The sequence below is a fragment of the Heterocephalus glaber genome, unplaced genomic scaffold (genome assembly GCF_053883595.1).
Source record: "Heterocephalus glaber isolate CG9 unplaced genomic scaffold, H.glaber_assembly_v1.0 deba00001454, whole genome shotgun sequence".
In the NCBI taxonomy this organism is placed as follows: Eukaryota; Metazoa; Chordata; class Mammalia; order Rodentia; family Bathyergidae; genus Heterocephalus; species Heterocephalus glaber.
In genome coordinates this window covers 4,972,196-4,993,686 of record NW_028258303.1, presented here as the reverse complement: position 1 = coordinate 4,993,686, position 21,491 = coordinate 4,972,196, and the positions used below count along the sequence as shown (strand labels likewise).

The window sequence follows — 21,491 nt, the reverse complement described above, 5'->3', positions numbered from 1 at the left end:
AGTGGTTGGATCACTTTTGGTCACTGCTATCACGGCCTTCCGGAGTGAGGACAGATTTATTTAACCTCTATTTAGGGTTAGCGATTTTCACCTTCCTGACAAGCAAACTTCAGAGTTTGCGCTTCTCAGAGTATAATGGCCTCTCCAAGAATCAGCCAGGAGCCGCTGAACTTGCAGAGAGGGATTTAGCCAAAGGCCCTTTCTATTTTTAGCTAAGGCCACTGCTTGCCATCAAGTTTCTGGAGAGAGAACGCACCCAGCGACAAAAGAGATACTCAGAAGGCCAAACCTTTGCCTGGTAAGGCGAGAAAACCCCGTGACTACTCCTACCGAAACTCCACCGAACGATTGTTTTCCGAGGCTCCTACAGCCCTCCCCGCACCCTCGCCAGCCCAGGGGCGTGGCCGTCCCGGGGCGGGGAGGGGCGTGGCCGTCCCGGGGCGGGGCCGGGGCGAGGAGGCGGAAGTTCCCGCGGGCCTCCGGACGGCGCGCGACTCGCGAGTCACTTGTCAGCGCTCGTTTGAGGCGGAGGCAGCGCCCCTCGCGTCCAGAGGTGAGCGCCGCCGGGGTGGGGAGTCTCGGGTTCCCGGCCAGGCAGGGAGGAGGGAGCGCGGTGCCGGGCGCCGCTAGCGAGGAGGCGGAGGAGGGGCGCTCGGAGGCGGCTCAGGTGCGGCGGCGGCGCGGAACCCGGAGGGAGCGCGACCAGGGCGTCGCCGGGTCCCGCGTCCTGCGCGCCGACTGGAAAGGCGTGTTCGTTTGTGTTCGCGCGCTACCAGGCTTCCGAGAAGCATTTCTCTTCCTCCTCCTTCTCCCAGCGGTGGAACCTGTTTGAGGAAAACTTTCCGTGCGCGCAGAAATAAGCTCTCTTCACAAGTCTGTCAGAGCCCCAGATTCAGGGGTACGCCGGGCTTGGAGCGTGTGTGAGACGGCGCCTTCGGACGCCTGACGATCTGTGGAAGAGGGAAAGGAAGGGCATGCGGACGGCCGAGATCGAGAGCAGATGCGTGGCCGGCGGGGCAGAGCAGGTCTGGCTGTGTGTGACCCTAGATCCCTCAGAGCAGGTCCGGGGTGCGTGCGAACCCAGATCCCGCAGAGCAAGTCCGGGGGATGTGATCCCAGGTCCCTCAGAGCAGGTCTGGGTTGCGTGTGACCCCAGATCCCTCAGAGCAGGTCCGGGGTGCATGTGATCCCAGGTCCCTCAGAGCAAGTCCGGGGTGTGTGTGTGGCCCCAGGTCCCTCAGAGCAGGTCCGGGGTGCGTGTGACCCCAGATCCCTCAGAGCAGGTCCGGGGTGCGTGTAACCCCAGGTCCCTCAGCAGGTCTGGGGTATGACCCTAACCCCCTCCCCCGCTCCAAGCCCAGCGGGCTCTCAGGGCAAGTCCGGGGTGTGTGTGACCCCAGATTCCTCAGGCAGGTCCGTGGTGTCACCCCAGGTCCCTCCTGAGCCCACCTTCCCACCCCGCTCCGCACCCATATTTGGCCAGTGAGTGGAGGAGTGAGGCGCTGCTGGAAAAAGCGCCCTGGCTGCCTCCTTTCTTGCCTGTGGCTTTAAGATCTTCCGCTCTGCCTCCATTCTTTCTGCATAGGGAAAAAGCATCACTAGATATTTCTCCTTGATTTCTGGCCCTTCTTGTCACTGCAGTTAGCTCATCCGAGTTCTTTCTCCTCTCACCCACCAGAGAAGCTAGGATACAAATGTGGGAAACACCAGGCTTCTCTCCAGTTCTAGAGCAAAGACATTCAGACGACGTAAAATAAGATCGGCAACTGTACAGAAATTCCAGCGTGTTCTGTGTGTTTGAAAGAAGAATATAGACTGCCATTTCCTGCCTGCTTGGTGTTTAAGGACAGTTTGGGGCACTAATAACCAGATGAAGGACAACCAGGAAAGACCAATAAAAATATTGCCATTGCTTAGGGATCAGAATATTTTAAGATGAATGAATTCCCAGTGAAGCTTTCAGAAGGAGAATCTAGAAAAGAAACGACACCGGCTTTATAGTGTGGCTGTGACCTTCCCAGTGGTAGCAATTTTGATAGCAAATGGGACATATCCGGAAGGGGCTCCCCAAGTAAAGTTACTTGTATGTGGTATATATACATTTTCATGTAGGGAAAAATGGAATCAGAGGAATTTGCGCCTTTTACATTCCTTCCTTTGTCACAAGTTAAAAATTAAAAAAGGAGAACAGTAGCCAGCAAAATATCACTTGGCTTTTACACACTTCTGATTTGTATTGTATGCCAATACTAAAACTCTCTTTACTAGTTTCGTGAAAATCTGTTTTTATAGCAGGAAAAAACTTTCAGATTTTTGGTTTTCTCTGTGTGTTAACAATTTGACTTCTGGTGTGGGCTTTGGCTCTTCTATAAGTGGTCTGCCTGCTGCGTCAGTACTGTGTTTTTGCCTAGGAGTTAAGTGTCACTTTGTCATTGGAAAAACCCACTTACTTTCTAGGTGGATACAGTTCACATTGTTCATAAATTAATTTTTCTTGAACTAAGGCTTGTTTTAAATTATTACTTCATTTTCCCTTTTTGAGATGAAGGAATCTGTTTGCTTTATGTATACCCGGTGGTTTGAATATCCACATCTCCCACTATGAATTTGGTATGATGGGATAGAAATTTTGAATGGCTTTAGAAAATGAAGAAAATATTTTAAGATGAGTAATAGTATAAGATAGTGATTTTTAAGTGCTCAGACTTTCTAAGAAAGTTTCAACAGCTTTGTGTTAAAGTGTCTTAAAATTACAATTTCAAACACCTGTTGTAGTTTTAATTTTTTTTAAAAGGAGCTATTATGTCTCTTAGTATTATATTAAAAACTTCATTCCTCCCATTGTCTCCTATTGCTGTAACTATCAATTGGGAATTCCAAGTCAGACTTAAAAAAAAAATTAAAAGTATTGTCATAGAGTCTTTGTGAGCACATTTATGGCAGAACAGAAAAAAAGAAAACGCTGAGGCACTGGTTCTTTTCTAAACCTCCAATTCAATTTCATCTGTTAGCCTTGTACCTCTGCCATTTTTAGTCATAGTCTGGTTCACTGGGTGGTAAATGCTTATTCTCTACTTTGTCTAATGAGGTATGTGTGTACAACAAAAAGCAGGTTCTGACTAAAATATCTAAACGGTTGCCAATCATTGCCTATCTGAAGGAAGAGCAAGTAACTGAGTGTAGAAAACACCTTGTCCCTATAATAGGGAAATGAGTTGTAGTTCATAATTGGAGGCAATGGTTTTGTGCGTTAAAAACCAATTTCTCATTTTAAGGAATTAAGTATTTAGAAAACCTGAATGGGGATCTACTGATTTTTAGTTGCTTTTGTGTGTTACAATTTAAGTGAACTTGAAGGACTCTTGCCAACTGCGTGTAGTGTGAGATAGAGGAAAAGGGAAAATCATTTTGAAGCAAGTCTGAAATAAAATCTTGTTTTTGAAGTGGAGGAATACCTTGGTGCATGCCCAGCATATGCAAGGCCCTGGGTTCAACCCCCAGCACTCTTGTCCTGCCTCCCTCCCCATACAATACTTAACAGTGTTGTAAAGTACATTGAATTGAAGTTTGTATTCAAGAAACCACAAAATTGGATTGTAGCAACTTGTAAAAGTGATGAAAGATTCTGATAGGTAATTTTTAGATTAAAATTCATATGAGTGTAAAAGTTTTATATTAGATAATAGACTCTTCTTGACTAAAATTGATGAAGAACTTAGTAGACTTATTCTTTATATCCCTTAACCCTCCCCAATACTGAACGTAGTTTAGTTGGCTTTGTATTAAATACATTTTGATGTAGAATAGGGTTTCAGGTAAATTTTTGCTATCTAATTTTCTTTCAGTTTCCTTCATATCCTGGCATTTGACTTTGAGCCATTGGAGCCATGAGCAACTACAGTGTGTCCTTGGTTGGCCCAGCTCCATGGGGCTTCCGGCTGCAAGGTGGCAAGGATTTCAACATGCCTCTGACAATCTCTAGTGTAAGCAAACTTTACAAATTTTATTACATATGTTCATTCAGTGCTCAGTCCTGGAAACCTCAGGGTTGAGTTGTTGATTTCTCTGTTGACTCATACTATATTTATTACAGTTGTTTGTGGGATGTTTTCTTGGGAAATTTAGTTCTCTAATAAAGGATGAAGGAAAGGAATTAGCAAAGATAATTATTTAAATTTAGCTTATTTTCAGCCTTCCCCATATCAGCAAAAATAAAATGGAAAGGCATTTATCTAGGGAGCAGAGTCTAAAATTTTGAACTGCTCCTAATTTGGGGAATTCTTTGAGCCTTGTTTTTTTCATATGTAATTTCATGAGATTGCATTATGAGATTTTTTTTCTTTTTTATTAGTATGTGTTTGCAGTGCATAATGATTACATTTATTGTGGGGAGTTTATTTGTGTACGTAACACATCTTAATTTTTTTTTGTTCCCTTTCCCTCCAGACCCTCCCTGCTCCCACCAACTCTTCTTTCCCTCCCCATTTGCAAAATCTCTATTTCCATTTTTTAACTTTTTTAAAAAAATTTTTTTCTTTCCTTCCCTAACCTTCTCCATCTCTTGTTCCCCTTCCGATTTGAAAAAGATCTTCCTACTTTTTAACACTTTTTTTTTTTTTGGCTCCTTATTTATACTTTGGGTTTCTTATGTTCTTTTTAGCTTCAAAGCTGTTTTATTAAGAATTATTGATAAAAATCAAATAAAATACCCAATTTTGGTGTTATTTCCTTGGCTCACTTTTCTGTGATAATCAGCAGTACAATGGTCAAAAGCTTCTTAACTTTGAAAGAAAATGATCTCCAACTAGATAGCCTATGAGTAATTGTGATTTGGCCTTTTATTTGTTTATGGATTTAGTTGAATGTATTCTGTGATATACCTTAACAATGGGTTTTCACGATGTTACTGATGAAGGGAATAATTATTGCTTCTACTTATTGCGGCTTGATTGTGTGTCAGACACTGTACTGTTTCATCATCAGTAGGTAATTATTAACTATTTATACTATTAATTGTCCGAGTCTTCAGAGGTTTTGTGTATTCAGATAAATATGGATTTCTTGTTTTAAATTTTTAATGTACATAAAAACATTAAATCATACATATTAATGGGGTACCATATGATATTCTGATAACATGTATACATTTCATAATGTTTAAATCAAGGTAAAACAGTTATCTCCTTAGACATTTATCATTTCATGATGGTGAAAACTAACAATCTTTTCTTCTGAAAAGAATTGTGAATTTCTACTCTTCTTTTAATCAAATAATAGCATATTATATACAATTCTGTACTTTGCTATTTTTCTCAACAAGTTACCATGGAGAACTTTCCCTGCTAATAAATAAGGAACCTCTTTTTATGGAAGTATCATTTATTTAATCCACTACTGAATGACTTTTTTATTCCCAACATTGCTGTTATCAATAATGCTGTAGTAGATATCATATAATTCATACATACATATAAGAATATATAAATCATTTTGATAAATTGTGTCAGTTTACACATTTATGTTATGCCTGAAAATATCTATTCCATGTTCCTTTTGCTCCAGTCCCAGTCTTACCAAGACTCCTTGGGATTTTTTTGCCAACTGTTGTAAATGTATCATCTAATTTTCATAACAATATGAAATAGGAGTATTCTCATTGTACAGAAGTGCTGTGAGCTCATGGCTTGTCTTGAAATGCTGACTTTCAAGCAGTTATGCTATGCTGCCTCTAATAATTCACTTTATCTTAAATTTAGTTAGATTATTTCTCTAATCAGATATTTAGAAGGCTCTAATTTTGTTTAATTATAGGTATATGTACATGTATAGATGTATAAATATGTGTATATACATACTGTGCATCTTACATGCTTCCTCTTGTCTGTATATACATCTTTAACTTGATTTGGAAGGATTAAAACTATGTTTGTATCACCTGGCATATATCCCCATTAAAATACTGCAAATACCCTTTTAACTAGAGAAGTTTTCATTATTTTTTGGTTGTGGATTTTCAAATAGTTACCTATCTTGATCTTCCCTGGCAGAAAATTTGAGGTGCTAGCTCCATGTTGTGATGCTGATACAACAGAACACTGTGTACATACATATGTGCCCTCCCCTGGCAAAGCAAAATGCTTTCCTTGTGTAGACAGAGTGCTAATTAAAGGATTTTGAACCTACTAAAAGAGACTATGGTAATAAAGCTGCTGAGTTATTTCTGTTCTCTTACAAAAGTCTCTGCCATGTGCTGTGACCTTTTTGGGCTTTGTGCAGTGGGGCATGCAATTCATTCTGGACTGAAGAGGAGGGGGAGGAGAAGGGAATGTTGGTTCAACTGGGCTGCTAGGCTGTTGGCCTTTCAGTATGGTTATTTTTAACCCCTTGTGTGGTTTAGTTTAAACATGCCTAGTAACATTGCTTAATGACAATTTGTGCCTGATAACTAATTTATATTGTGGTAAGATTATTAATGTTATACATTTTAAACTTTCATCTTAATTAGTCTTCTCATTATACTTACTCTGCTTTATTATGTAAAATTACTAGGATATTTTTCAGTGGTCACCATTTTCTTTAATTAATAGTATCAAGAAGCGATTAAAACCTAAAAGCATGCCTTAAAACATGTAATTTAATGATTCTTTTATTTTAAAGATGCATGTGAAATTCTTAGCAAGGTTTGGCACACAGCATTCTTTCATTTGCTACCTTTTTAAACAGCACTAAGTTAAAAAGAAAATTATTGAGAGATTTGAAACATTAAGTTCTCCACAGTTGTAGGAAACATGGCATTTTGAAAAATTTCTAGTTTGCTGAAATTGTAAAAGGAAAAATATGTCAGATGTTTATGCTGAACTGGGAATCTGCATTTTTGTTTTTAGAGTTCAGAAGTATATTATTTTTCCTTTGGTCAGATATTTTGTGAACTCCAAAGGACTATTTACATTCTTTTGTAACATTGAAACTCTGGGGCATCAAGTTGTGTTTTGAGATAAAAAAGCTACTGGTAAGGACTTGAACATTCTGTTTTCTTGAGGTTTTTGTTGTACCAGTATATGAAAATGCTGAATAGGACTTGCTTTGTAAAGAATGTAAGCTATAAAATTTTAACATGCCACTCAGATTTTTTAATCTAGATTGTATGAATTTTATATAATATTTTGTGTGTGGATTTCTGAGATCATCTGATTGGCAGTTCTTCCTGTTTTTGGAGGCCCTCAGATCACATGTCCTTTCCTTTAATTTGCTGTCTTTAAAATGTAGTCCTGACTACAGGAGTTTGCAGGCTTTCTTTTTATGACCCTGCATTTATGGGCATTGCCCTAAAGCCATGGAATGCCGGGATGGGTTTCATTGTAGCAATGTGGGTTTGTTGGTCTTTGCCAGTATATTTTATAAGAAGAAATAGGAGACTTGTTGCACAATTCAAGGCTATATTTTGGCAAGCTGGTGTTCCTCATGATGAAATTACAAGGAAAATTATATATTTGTGAGTAACATCTTCTAAGTTCAACATCCTAGAACTGAAATCATTGGCTGTATGTTATAGTCTGGTGTATATATAGCATTAAAGCTTTTTTCTTCATTGTCAGTATTTGGATTTACAGAAGATAATCTCTGAATTCTCCATAAACACATTTTGTATGTTTTTTTAGCAGAATAGAATGAGGCCAGACTTTGATTCTCAAGAGTTAAGGGGGGGGGGGGCCGGGGATTTAGCTCAGTGGTGCCACCACCTGCTTCTCAGATGTAAGGTCCTGAGTTCAATCTCCCTTACCAAAAAAAAAAGTTAAGGGAGGATAAATTGTTACAGATAATGAAAATATTTTAGTTGAATTTGAAAAGCAGAAGAAATTTTTCATTTCTTGTAGTATGGAGCCCTGTTTGGGAATATAATTCAGAGTAGAGTAAGATAAAATTGTGAAACACTTTGCTATGAATTTATTTATTCAGTCAGTACTAGAAATACTTCATAGAAGCCACTAAAGGTTGGTAGTAAAGAAATAAGTGCAGTGCTACAGTGCAAATCAGTGTCTTAAGACCCATCACAAGGCTGTCTAATGAAATGACAAAGATACTGATAAATATTTCTCATTTTAGTGGTTATAAATCTTTTGTGTAAGGATTGGCTTCAGAAGAAATTGATTGAAATGGTCCTTGAAAGAGGGAATTTGAACACCTGCACATCAACATTTTTCTGTTTTCAGTATATTGTAAGGGTGTAGACTGCCTGCCATTACTTGAATCTTAGTAAAGCTGTGAATATAGTTGAGTGATTCTCCAGACATGCCAGCTGCAGTTTCCCTCCTGGAGGAGGACAGAAAGACTTTCAGTCCTTTCAAGCTGAAATGGAAGAACTATCCTACCTTGAATAAATGGGCCTATTGTTAATTTTAAGCTATGAGTATTTTCTTTTACATTCCCTCCCAATTACCCTGTCAGTATGCCAAGTTGGAAAGCTAATTTAGTTTATGTAACTACATAAATGTGTATTTCACTTATATGTTCACTTTCCACTTTTAAAACATTAATTGGCTTTTGTATGTGGCTCAGAGACTTATCTTTTCCTATGTGGTAATTTTCCATCACTAGTGGTCACGTGTCAAGAACCTCAAGATAATTCTGAAGGTACTTTTACTGATAAATAAAAACCTTTTCAGTATGTTTTATTGAAAATTAAAAGTTTTAGGAAAAGGCTTAAGTTTTAATAAATGTCATTTGGGGAAGTTGTGTTTTAGAGGAATTTTACTGGTAGGCAGGAGTTTCATATTTGATGGAAGAAACAGAACAGTAGGGGTTGAGTAAAGTAAGAATAGCAGTTTAGACCTAAATAAAGAAGGTTGTCATATAACCTGCTTACCTACTCATGAGTTAAAGATACTATCACCTACTTAAACTGAGACTATTAATTAAAGCCAGTAGACTTATTTTCTGTTACTTTTGAGAAAAGAGATTACTTTTGTGGGGGGTGTGGATCTGATGCCTGTGAATAGGCAGCTGGTTGTCTTTCTCCATGACATCCTGTTTGCAGAAGTTCTTACCCAGACTCCCATATCCTCAGGACCAATCATATCCTTTTGCCCCAATTACCATTACATAGAGGGGAAATCTGATATTATTTAGTTAGTCTAGAAGCAAATATTACTCTGGATTAAAAAAAAAAAGGACTTGTACCTTTGGCATTTTATAAGTGGTTACTATGTTTCAGCTTTGGCAGGTGGGATTCCAGGCATTTATTTTAGTTTTGAGGTGCAAAAATAATTGAGTATGCATTACAGAGCTTGATAGAATGAGACACTAGCATGTGAAATATCAATATACTGGTATGTGTACATTTTCAAAGAAATGATGTAATGGAATGAGAAGAGAAGGCATTAGCTCCAGTTACTAAAGCCTCTGACTGTGGTATCCAGGGATTCTTTGGGTATTTTGGGTGCAGAGCCACTGCATAGCCCCAGTGAGAAGACAGGTTTTTGTTGTTGTTGTTTTTTCCCAGGTTTGGTTTTTAATTGACAGAGAAAATCAGATTATTTCTTTAGGTGATAAATGATGAATTGACAAAATAGTTAATATTGTGTGAGTATTTGAAGTTATGTTTGGAGGAATTTTTTCTAACTGAATTTTTCAAATCTTCCTCACTTTCTTTCCTATTGAATAAGTGGAATTATTCACCCTTTCTTAAGTGCTCAGATTTCTTTTGTAGCTCATGTTTCATCATCCTCATCCATTTTGTGTGATAATTATTGGAACGAAGTTCACCAGCCTTGTTGGCATTTACAGCAGTACTGAGAGGGCTGAGCAGATGTATCAAATGTTCCTGGTAGACCTGAGTGGAGGATGAACTGGGGAAGTTAACAGGAGAGAATGAAAAAGGAAAATTAGCTGTCAGGAGGAAAGCAAGGGGCAAGTTTTAAAAAGCCATGACAAAAACAGTTATTTATTGAGTCAAATCTGGCATTTAAGAAATCTTGCTTAATCTTTCACCACACCCTGCTTTAATGTTTCTTTAATTTCTTTGTTAGGTAAGATACTCATATGGTTCAAAATCCAAAAGGTAGAATAATAAAGGGAAGAGTCTCCTGTTTCCTTGTTGTTCATTTTTTTCCTGAGTATCAAGTTTCAGCAGTTTCTTGTGTATACTTCCAGAAATAATTATACAAATACAAGGATATAGGTATAGATTCTTCTCATGTGACTCTCATTACAAGCAATATCCTTAAAAAGAAAAAAAAAACAAACTTGTTGGCATTTTGCTTTTTAAACTCTTAGCATCGTAAATATATCTTTACTTTTTAAAAATAGCTACATTGTGTTTGGATTTGTCATAGTTTGTTTAATCGGTTCCTATTGATGAACATTACAGTTTTTTCTACTCTTGCTGACATTGCAGTGTAATATTTGCACACACATGCGCACACATACACACAAAGTATTTTTGTCAGGTAAATTCCTGGAAATGGAATTGCTGAGTCAAAGCATTGCATACATTTGTAATTTTGATAGATATTGCCAAATATCTTTACAGAGACACTCCTACCTGCAATATGAGAATACCTTTTCCCTCATATTACCTGTACTAGCGTGAGTTTCAGCAGACTTTGATCTTTTCAGTTGAGCCAGTTTCTATATGTTTGTTTCTGCTTTGCTTTGCTTTGCTTTTCTCTCTCTCCCTTGCTGTGTGTCTGTCTGTCTGTCTACCTGTCTTTCCTTTTTTTTCTTTACTTTTCCTCTTTGCCCCTCCCCTCCCCTCCCCTCTCTTGCTAAGTTGCCGGGGCTGGACTATAACTTGTGATCCTCCCTCAGCACCCCTACAGTGCTAGCATTACAGGTGTGCACCACCATGCCTGGCTTTCTCTCCTATATAGGACTTAATTGTAAGTATTCTGCTAAGGATTCTCTGTGTTTCAATGTGGTGAAGGAGGAATTTCCTTTTAATGTGTTGCTTTAAGTTTCTAAATGTGGTAAGAAGAGTTTCAAACTAGGTAAGAATTTAGATCATATCAGTGAATTATTAAATGCCTTTTTCCCCAACATCTGAAAATTGATTTAACAATAGCCACTATACTTCATGATAATTATCCCAGGTAAATTTTGATTTGCCAAAAGAAGAAGTAGTTATTTAAATGATATTTAATGATTGAACCACATTTACCATTGACTGGATCCAGGAATTTATTGTGATTGAGCTCCAGTGGGGATCTGTCAGTCAGTATTCAGTTACTGTGGCAAATACTTTGCATAATTAACTTATAGAGAAAATTTTACTTTGGCTGTTTTCAGAGGCTTTAGTCCATGATTGAGTGGATCTGTTGCTTTTAGGCCTCTGGTTAGGGGCTAGTGCTTAGTGCATGGTATGATAAAACTGTTTACTTCATGAGCTGGATACAAAAGAGAGGTAGAGAAGAGGCTGTGTTCCCAGTCACATTTCAGTGATTGGAAGACTTCTCGCTGGGCTCCCTCTTAAAGTTTCCAGCATCCTTCCAGTGCTAACCTTTAAGGCATAGGCCTTTGAGACATTTAAGATCCAAACTGTAGCAGGATCTGATTAATAGCCCAGTATTTTTCAAATGATTTGTGAGATGCTAACTTTCAGAGGTCACAAATCAAGAAATTTAGCCAGCAGAGATTGTAGATGTTTTTAAAGTATTTTTGTTCTTGAGAAAAGATATTGGAGAAGGATAAATATGCTTTAAAAAACACATGTTTTATCTTTTACATGAGATCCATTAGAGATATTCTGGAGAAAAATGTTTATATATAAATACAAGCAGTGTTACACATGTAACTTTGGCTATCCCCTTGAACTGTGTCTATGCTCCTGATTTTAAGGTATCCCATAAGTGTTTTTTTTAATCTTTTTTTATAGTAGGCATTTTTATTCTTTATATGTACCTCTGTTCATGTCAGAAAATTGTAGTTATTTGGTATTGAGTTCTGAGAATAATACTTTGATATTTTAACAGAAGGTATTTCCAAAATTCATGAATGGCTTATCCCTTCTTTAGGTCAGTTCCTTATCCTCAGGGTGGCACCTTGCCCAGACACAAATTTTAAAGTACTACATTTAATACCTTACTGGCTTGTTTAAGAATTGTGTTCTCGTTATCAGTTAAATTATTGCTTAACCTCTCTGCATGGTATCCACATTGTATATAAATGGGCCCATTTAAAATGACTGAATTTATGATCTAAATTGCCAACTTTGAACTCTGAAGTCTTTAGTGTCATCATTATTTCTGCACATTATTCCTTTTTTTTCTTGTCATCGTACAGCTCTATCTGTTCTTCAAGGCACATCTATCAGGTGCTTTGTGAAATGTTGACTATTGTAGCTCACTTTGGTCTCCTTTCTTTTTTATATTAAGTAATAATAATAACTAATAGTAACTAAAGATATTTGAAGTATATTCAAGCTTAGTTCCTGGACATTATTATCACTTATTGTATTGTAGGAGAGGTGGGAAAATTCTTGGTATAGCAGAGTATGTCCCTTTGGTATGGTTTTCTGGTGCTGCCCTTCTCTTTAATGACTCATGTCAAGAGTTCTAAGAGGAAAAGGTATTAGTCAACACATGCTTATCTTTTATTATGTACCAGGTCTTGGGTATAGAGGATAAGCTGCCCCCCTCCTTTCTTCCTTCCAATCAAACCCAAGGCCTTGAACATGCTGACCAAGTGCTCTACCAGTAAGCTACACCTCCAGCCTGAGGGTGGCTTTTCATTTATTGATATAAGAGCATGTGGAACATGAAATGGAATATGGGAAGGAGCTTGGAAGTAGGAGAGAATGTACAGTTGGTTCTCCATATCTGCATGTTCTGCATCTATGGATTCAACCAACTGGAAAAAGAAATATACCTGTATTGAACATGTACAAATATTTTTTAGTCATTATGATACAGTATTTTTGTGTCATTTATATTGTATTAGATATAAGCAATCTAGAGATGATTTAAAGTGTATAGGAGAATATGTGTAGGTTATATGCAAATACTTTGCCATTTTACATAAGGGACTTGAGCATTTGCTGGCTTTTTTTTTTTTTTTTTAATCCATGAGAGATCGTAGAACCAGTGCCCTGTGGATACCTAGGGATGACTGTAAGAGTAATCAGACCTAGAAGGAAAATACATGTTAATCCTACAGCCTGTATCAAGGTAGTGGAGGAGTCTAAACTACGACTTACAGAACCCGTGGAGGACACACAGAAGTAACAGTGGCATGTAGAATTTGCTATACTGTATACTTGCACCTGTGGATGGAACCATTTATTCAGTATTTTTGTTGAGTGCTGACCATAGCTGGGTAATGAAAATACAGAGATAGGTAAAATAAGATTTTGAATCTCTATATTCTAGAAGAGATTGATACTTCAAAAGTGCATCGATAAATAAGCAATGTAATTAGTAGGGTAATGTGCTAGACAGTATTTGGTGGAAGGGGAGAAGAATGTTGGGGGTACAGGCTTTACTTTAGCCTGGCTAGTCCAACTGAGGAGCGACATTGACTAAAGAAAAAGAACCAGTCATGGGAAGAAACAAAGGAACCTCATTGCAGGCATAGAGAGCAGCAAGTACTGTGCAGTGCCTTCGGGTAGGAAGTAGCTTAATGTGATCAGGAAGTAAAAAGGAGGCCAGTGTGGTGGGATCATAGTGAAGCACAAAGGAAAGGGGATGAGATGAGAGGGGTGAGGTATGTCTAGTGCCAGAATTAGAGAGAAAGAAGCTCATGGCAGCAAGGATAATGTTGGGGGTGAGAGGAGGATAACTTGGGGGATTTGACATAGATTTTGATTCCAGTGGATTAGAGCTGAGCTGGAGAAAGTAGGTTACTGTTGCTGTGACCTTACCACATCTACAGGCTGGTGTGTTTTGTAAACTGCTCTTGATAGAAATTCCAGGGGAAGAATTCCAAAAGCTTTTTTGAGCAAAGGAATAACTGTATATAGCCTTCCAAAGTGACAATTTGGAAGTAAAACACTCACCTTAATATATGTAAGTAAAACACTCACCTTAATATATGTTTGTTTAGAAAAATTATTATGTTTCATTGTTATGTGCACACTGATTACATTTGTGTTCAAGTTTTTGTTGTAAGAAGCAGATTGTTTCCCAGATGGCTTCTGTTTTCATTTCCTTGTGATGTTACGACCTTTTCTACTATAATAAATGTTGCATACACATTCAGGAGTTGTTTACAGCGTGCACTGGTAGCACATATGTTAGCATCTGCTTCAAAGACAGTGAGCGTTAAGGTGTTGATCCTAGGTCAGATCTTTTGAACTGAAAAAGATTTTAAAATTGTCTATTGAAAAAATATTTTGGTCTCTTGGATGGTTAATGTACCCAGTTAATACACTCAGTGCCAAGAGTTTCGTTGTGTGATCCATTTATTATTTCTAATCTGTATGAGATTTAATGAATTTTTTCACTTCTTAACTTTTACAGACCTTTGTATTTATTTATTTATTTATTTTTGGTACTGGGGATTGAACTTGGAACCTTGCGCTTGCAAGGCAAGCAGTGGCACCACTGAGCTAAATCCCCGGCTCTGTTTATTTTTATTTAAAAAATTTTTATTAATATGTGTTTACAGTACATAAGGATTATATTCATTGTGGGAAATTGGTACATGTACTTTTTTTCCCCTTCCCTTCCACCTGTTTTAAAAATATTTTTTCTTTATTTTTTGCCAACATCAAATTTATTTTATAAGTCTTTATCAAGTTAATTGTCACAAATACAGATAAGCAGCCAAACTAATGGGACAAAAATCATATAAAACTCATAAACAATTATGTTAAATCAAGGTACACTTTTAGATACATTGGCTATGCTGGAATTCAATAATTTTTCTCTTTTTTTATTGACAGTCTTTATTTTGTACTTTATTTATATACTGGATTTCTCATATAAGAGATACTTAGGCTTGTTTGTGTAATTTACTTCACGTAACAACATTGTGGTCTCAGGGGTATACCCTTTTTCCTACAAATGACTCAAGTTTATCCTTCATGGGAGAGTAGTACTCCATTGTATGTAAATACCACATTTGCTTTATCCATTCATTTGCTGAATGACATATAGAATGCTTCCAAGATTTAGCTATTATGAATTGCACTGCTGCTATAAACATGAGTCTACATGTATCACTTTAACACTATGTCTTTAACTCTTTTGGAAAGATAGGTAGAAGGGGGAATATCTGTGTCAAATCTAATTTCTATTTTTAGTTTTTTTAAAAATCTCTGTACTGATTTCCACAGCAGATGCAACAGTGTACACTCCCACCAATAAGGAAGAAGGGTTCCTTTTTCCTCACAGCCTCTCCAGCGTTTGATGTTGTTTGTTTCTTTGAAGATAGCCATTTTTTTCTGGAATGAGGTGGAATCTCAGTGTTATTTTGGTTTGCATTTATTTTGCTTATTAATTTTATTGGTATATTTTAGGTACACAATATAATGACATTCATCATTGGAAATTTGCACCTTTATATTCTCACTCTTGGTTCTTATTTTTTCCCCATTCCCCTGCCCTCCCTTCAACCCCTCCATCCCTCCCTATTTACAAGGACATTGTTTTCATTTTTTCATTTCCTCATATTAATTCCATTCCCTTCTTTTCTTTCGCCTACCCCTACTCACTTCCCCTTGCCCTTTGCCCCATTTCTTCCTATTTCACATTACCTATTATACCTTTTGGTCCTTATTTACGCTTTCAGTTTCTCACACCAGAGAAACTATTTGGTATTTACACATGTGTGTCCTATTTATTTCACTTAAGAGTATCGCCTCAATGTGCATCCATTTACCTGTAAATGTCTCTAATTTCTCATTCTTTATGGCTGAGTAGTACACCATTTTATAAAAACCCACATTTTTTTATCCAGTCTCCAGTTGATGGGCAATTGGGCTGCTTCCAAGTTTTGACTATTGCAAATTGTGCTGCTATGAACATGGGCACACATGTATCACTGTGGTATGATTCTTTTAATTCTTTGGGGAAGATCCCCAGCAGGGGAATAGCTGGGTCAAATGGGACTTCCAGTCCTAGTTCTTTGGGGTATCTCCATACTGATTTCCACAGTGCTTGCACCAGTCTACACTCCCACCAGCAGTGGAGCAGGGTTCCTCTTTCCTCACAGCCCTGCCAGGATTTGTTATTGGTTGATTTCATGATAGCAGCCATTCTTTCTGGAATCTCAGTGTTGTTTTCATTTGCATCTCTTGAATGATCAGTGATGTTGAACATTTTTTTCATATGTTTATTTGCTGTTTCTACTTCTTTGTCTGAGAAATGTCTGTTCATTTCATATGCCCATTTTTGGATTGGGTCTTTAAATTTGGGAGGTCTGATTTTTTAAGTTCTTTATAGATTCTAGATAGTAGACCTTTGTCTGAGGAAGAGCAGGTGAAAATTTTTTCCCACATTGTGGGTTGTCTCTTCACACTGTTGGTAGCTTCTCTTGCTGTGTAGAAGCTTTTTAGTAAGAAGAGATCCCACTTGTTGATCGTTTGTGCTAGTTCATGGGCAACTGAGGTTTTGTTCATAAAATCTTTTCCTACACCAGTGTCTTCAAGAGTTCTACCTAACCTCTGTTCCAGCTGGTTCAGCGTTTGTTTTAGTATTTAGATCTTTAATACATTTTGATTTTAGTTTAGTGCATGGTGAGAGATACAGGTCTAGTTTTAATCTTTGGCAAGTTGAAGCCCAATTTTCCCAGCACCATTTATGAAAGAGGCTATCTTTCCTCCAGTGAGGGTGTTTGGCTCCTTCTTCAAAGATGAGGTGGCTGAGTGTGTCTGGAGTTGTTTCTGCATCTTCTAATCTGTTGCACTGGTCCTCAAGTCTGTTTCTTTACCAGTACCACGCTGTTTTTATCACAGTAGCTTTGTAGTAGAGTTGCAGGTTGGGGATTTTGATACCCCGTGCCATATCTCTGTTGCCTAGAATTACTTTTGCTATTCTGGGTCTCTTCTTGTTCCAAATGAATTTTTAGATTGTTTTCTTAAGGTCTGTGAAGTATGCTGGTGGGATTTCAATTGGGATTGCATTGAATCTATATAGCAGTTTTGGAAGTAACGCCATTTTCACTATGTTGATTCTTCCTACCCAAGAGCAAGGGATGTCTTTCCATTTTCTGATATCATCTTCAATCTCTCTTTTCAGAGTGCTGTAGTTTTCAGAGAAGAGGTCTTTGATTTCTTTTGTTAGGTTGATTCCTAGGTATTTCATTTTTTTGGATGCTATTGTGAAAGGAATTGTTTGCCCTATTTCTCTCTCAGTGAGTCTGTTATTTGTGTACAGGAAAGCTATTGATTTTTGTGTGTTGACCTTGTATCCAGCTACTTTACTGAATTTGGTTATTAAGTCTAGAACACTTTTGGTGGAATTGTTGGTGTCTTCTATATAAAGTATCATTTCATCTGCAGACAATGACAATTTGACTTCTTTTTTTCCTATCTTTATTTCTTTTATTTCTTTCTCTTGTCTAATTGCCGTGGCTAATGTTTCCAAAAACTGTATTGAACAGGTCTGGTAATGGTGGACATCCTTGTCTTGTTCCTGATTTTAGTGTGAAGGATTTCATTTTTTGAGCATGTAGTATGATGTTGGCTTTCGTTTTTCATAGATGGCTTTTATCAGATTGAGTTAGAGACCGACTATTTCAATTTTTTGTAGGGTTTTTATTATAAATCCATGTTGGATTTTGTCAAATGCTTTTTCTGCATCTTTTGAGATGATCATATGGTGTTTTCCTTGGCTCTATTGATGTAGTCTATTACATCGATCAATTTGCGTATGTTGAACCATCCCTGCATCGCTGGGATGAATCCTACTTGGTCAGGATGTATGGTCTTCCTGATTGTCTTCTGCATTCTCTTTTCCAGTTTCTTATTACGGATTTTTGCATCTATGTTCATTAGTGAGATTGGCCTATAGTTCTCTTTTTCGGTTGGCTCTTTCTCTGCTTTGGTAATCAAGGTGATGCTTGCTTTCAGGAATGAATTTGGGAGTATTGCTACCCTTTCAATTTATTGAAGAGTTTAAACAGTAGTGGCAGTAGTTCCTCTCTGAATGTCTTAGAATTCATCAGTAAAGTCATCAGGACCTGGGCTTTTCTTAGTTGGTAAGTTTTTAATTTTGTTTTCAATTTCATTGATTGATATTGGGTTGTTTAGAATTTTCAGGTCTTCTTTGTTCAATTTTGGTAATTCATACATATCTAGGAATCTGTCCATTTCTTCTGGGTTTTCCATCTTACTGGAATATAGGTTCTCGAAGTAGGTATTGATGATCTTCTGGATTTCTGCCTGGTCTGTTGTAATGTCATCCTTTTCATTCCTAATTGCATGGATTGGGATCTTTTCTTTCCTTTTTCTCATAATGTTGGCTAAGAGTTTTTCAATTTTGTTTATTCTTTCGAAGAACCAACTCTTGGCTTCATTGATTTTTTTTGTGTCATTCTCTTAGTCTCCATTGCATTGATTTCTACTCTGATCTTTATAATTTCTTCCCTTGTATGAGCTTCGGGTTTGTCCTGTTCTCCTTTTACTAGAAACTTGAGGTTCAGCATCATGTTGTTTAATTGGGCTCGCTCTATTTTCCTAATATGCTTATTCACTGGTATGAATTTCCCTCATAAGACTCCTTTTATTATGTCCTGTAGATTCTGATATGTTGTATTGTTATTGTCATTTAATTTTAGGAGCTGTTTAATTTCTTCTGTAATTTCCTCTGTGACCCATTGTTTATTCAGAAGTGTGTTGTTCACTTTCCATGTGTCTGTGAAATTATTTCAGTTTCTTTGGCTGCATCTCCCTGCTAGATGACAGTGGGAGTTCGGCAGACTGACCACAACATTGAGTCTCTTGTAGACATCAGGGCCTAGAGGAGTGAGTCTTTCTTCGGTGCAGGAAAGACCAAGAGGGTGGAACTAGAATTGTAGATCTTTTCACTCTAGATTTCTATGAGATCAGCACCAACCCTGAAGAGGAGGAGGCTTCCCAGTTGACATGCCACCATTCCCAGCCCAGAGGAGGAGGACTCTGGGTCAACATACCACCACTCCGTGCTAAGAGGAGGAAGCTTCCAGGTCAGTGTGTCACTACTCTGGGCGAAGAGGAGGAGGCTTCTGGATTGATGTGCCACCTTTCCCAGCACAGAGTAGGTGAGCACCCCGGGTGCCAGCAGCAACCCCCAAACCCCCTGTTGAAATGTGAAGACACATAAACAAGTCTCAAAACCAGACTCCCAGATCACATAAAGCAACCCCAAAGGGAAACATGATGGAACAATCTGATACTCAACCGCCTGGACTCCCTGAACTGGCAACAAAAGAGGATCTGGAAAAAAGGAAATCAGAAATAATTTCCCAGATAACAGCAGAGATTGTGTCCATAGTGCAAGACATGATTCATGAATCTAGACAGGACAGAGATTAAAAAAATAGAAGATCTGAGGAACATGATGGAATCCCAACATAGGAAACATGGAATCCATAAAACAGATGCAAACAGATTTCTAGGAGATTAAAAACTCTATTGAAAGTTTATGCAGCAGAAGGAGACAATGTGAGGACAGAATTTCAGATATAGGAGATAAGATTGCAATTAGTGACCAAGAAAAGAAAAATTTCTTTAAAATAGTAAGGGATCATGAGAAATCAATCCAGCAGCTGCCGGGCAGTGCAAAGATGAATAACATAAGACTGATTGGAGTCAATGAAGAAATAGGAGAGAATGCAGATGACATAAAAATACTGTTCACAGAAGTGATGGCAGAAAACTTCCCAAGCAGGGGAAAAGAACTTGACACACAGATAAGTGAGACATATAGGACTCCAACCAGCCTTGATCAAAAAAATCTACACTTAGGCATATAATAGTTAAGATTGCAGAAACTCAACAGAAGAACAAAATTCTACAAGCAGTGAGAGCAAAGAAACAAATCACATACAAAGGAAAGCCCATCAGAATCATAGCAGACTTCTAATGCAAACTCTCAGGGCAAGAAGAGTTTGGAGTGAGGAATTCCACACCCTAGAGCAAAACAGCCTCCAACCCAGATTGATGTACTCTGCAAAACTATCTTTCAAAATTGATGAAGGATTAAGATATTTTTATGATGAAGAGCACCTTAGGAACTTCATGAATCCCAAACCAGCACTCCAAAAAATTTTAGACAATATCCTAGGAAAAGACAATGAGGATCATAATCCCAGGAATCCCAGCAGAATGACTCCATCAGGCATGAAAAGAAATTAAACTCAAAGGGGTAGAATCCAACAAAAAGAAAAAGTCATGACAATGATAAGTTGATATGTATCAGTAATAACCATCAATGTTAATGGTCTCAATTCACTAGTCAAAAGAAATAGATGGCAGAATAGGTCAAGACGCTAGATCCAACAATATAATGCATCCAAGAAACACACTTAATTAAAAAAGGAACACATAGAATGAAAGTTAAAGGGTAGAAAACAATACTCCATGCAATAGGAACATGGAAAAAAGCAGGAGTAGCTATCCTCTTTGCAGATCAAGTGGATTTCAAACCCACCCTCATTAAGAGAAACAAAGAAGGACACTACATTCTTGTAAAGCAAACAATCCAAGGGGAAGAGATGATAATCATAAATATCTGTGCAGCAAACACTGGTGCGCCCAACTGTATAAAACAAATACTAGTGTACATGAAAAGTCATATATGCAGTAATTCAATAGTAGTGGCGGACCTTAATACCCCACTGTCACAAACAGACAGATCAACTAGACAAAAAACATGCAACGATATACTAGAACTCAGTCAAACTCTTCAACAAATGAACTTAACAGATGTTTACACAGTGTTTCACCCTCACAGATCAGAATACACATTTATTTCAGCTGCACAGGAGTCATTCTCCAAAATAGACCACATACTCACTCACAGAACATGTTTAAGTACAAAGGAATTGAAGTTATCCCCTGTATATTATCAAACCATAGTGCAATGAAATTGGAGATCAATAGCAAAAAAAACTGCAAAAATTTCAGACATCTCGAAATTGAAAATTTTTTAATATATTAAGGGTTTTTCTTTCTCCCTTGCATGCCTGCTTTTGCCCCGTGATAGGTAAATAATAACTTGTGACTTAATTTTTAAGGAACTATTTCCAAAAAGAAATATTTTAATTTACTTTTGATTACAAAAAATACACATATATTACAGTTGAACCACAGAGAAAACAATAATAAAAATGGTAAATGTATCCAACTTCTAAGAAAAGTACTATGTACATTTTCATGAATATTTTCAAATACAGACATTTTAATGCCATTCTTTGTATAATGATACATCTTAGGCCTTTCTCCATTGACTAGATGAAGACCTTTATCCCTGTTTTGGTTGTATCTTACTCTACAGTGTTGGTCCTATACTGAAATTTTTTTATTTGTGAATAGTTTAGAAGAAATGTAAAAAACACGGAAATAGGCAGAATATTAC

General features: G+C 37.6%; 1 protein-coding gene across 17 annotated transcripts in view; it reads left to right on the top strand.

Annotated features, from left to right (window-relative positions):
* Positions 1-395: 395 nt before the first annotated feature.
* Positions 396-21,491, top strand: part of Pdlim5 (PDZ and LIM domain 5) — a 258,113-nt gene continuing 237,017 nt past the window's right edge. For 11 of the 17 annotated variants that reach the window (XM_087215829.1, XM_004848090.3, XM_087215828.1 and 8 more), the window contains exons 1-2: positions 397-553; positions 3,846-3,983. In XM_087215829.1, the coding sequence (XP_087071955.1) occupies positions 3,888-3,983 (96 nt within the window). In that variant the 5' untranslated portion in view covers positions 397-553; positions 3,846-3,887. Of the gene's footprint in view, positions 1,026-3,845; positions 3,984-21,491 lie in introns of all 17 variants that reach the window. The other 6 variants (XM_087215831.1, XM_004848092.4, XM_087215824.1 and 3 more) reach the window with 5 other exon arrangements.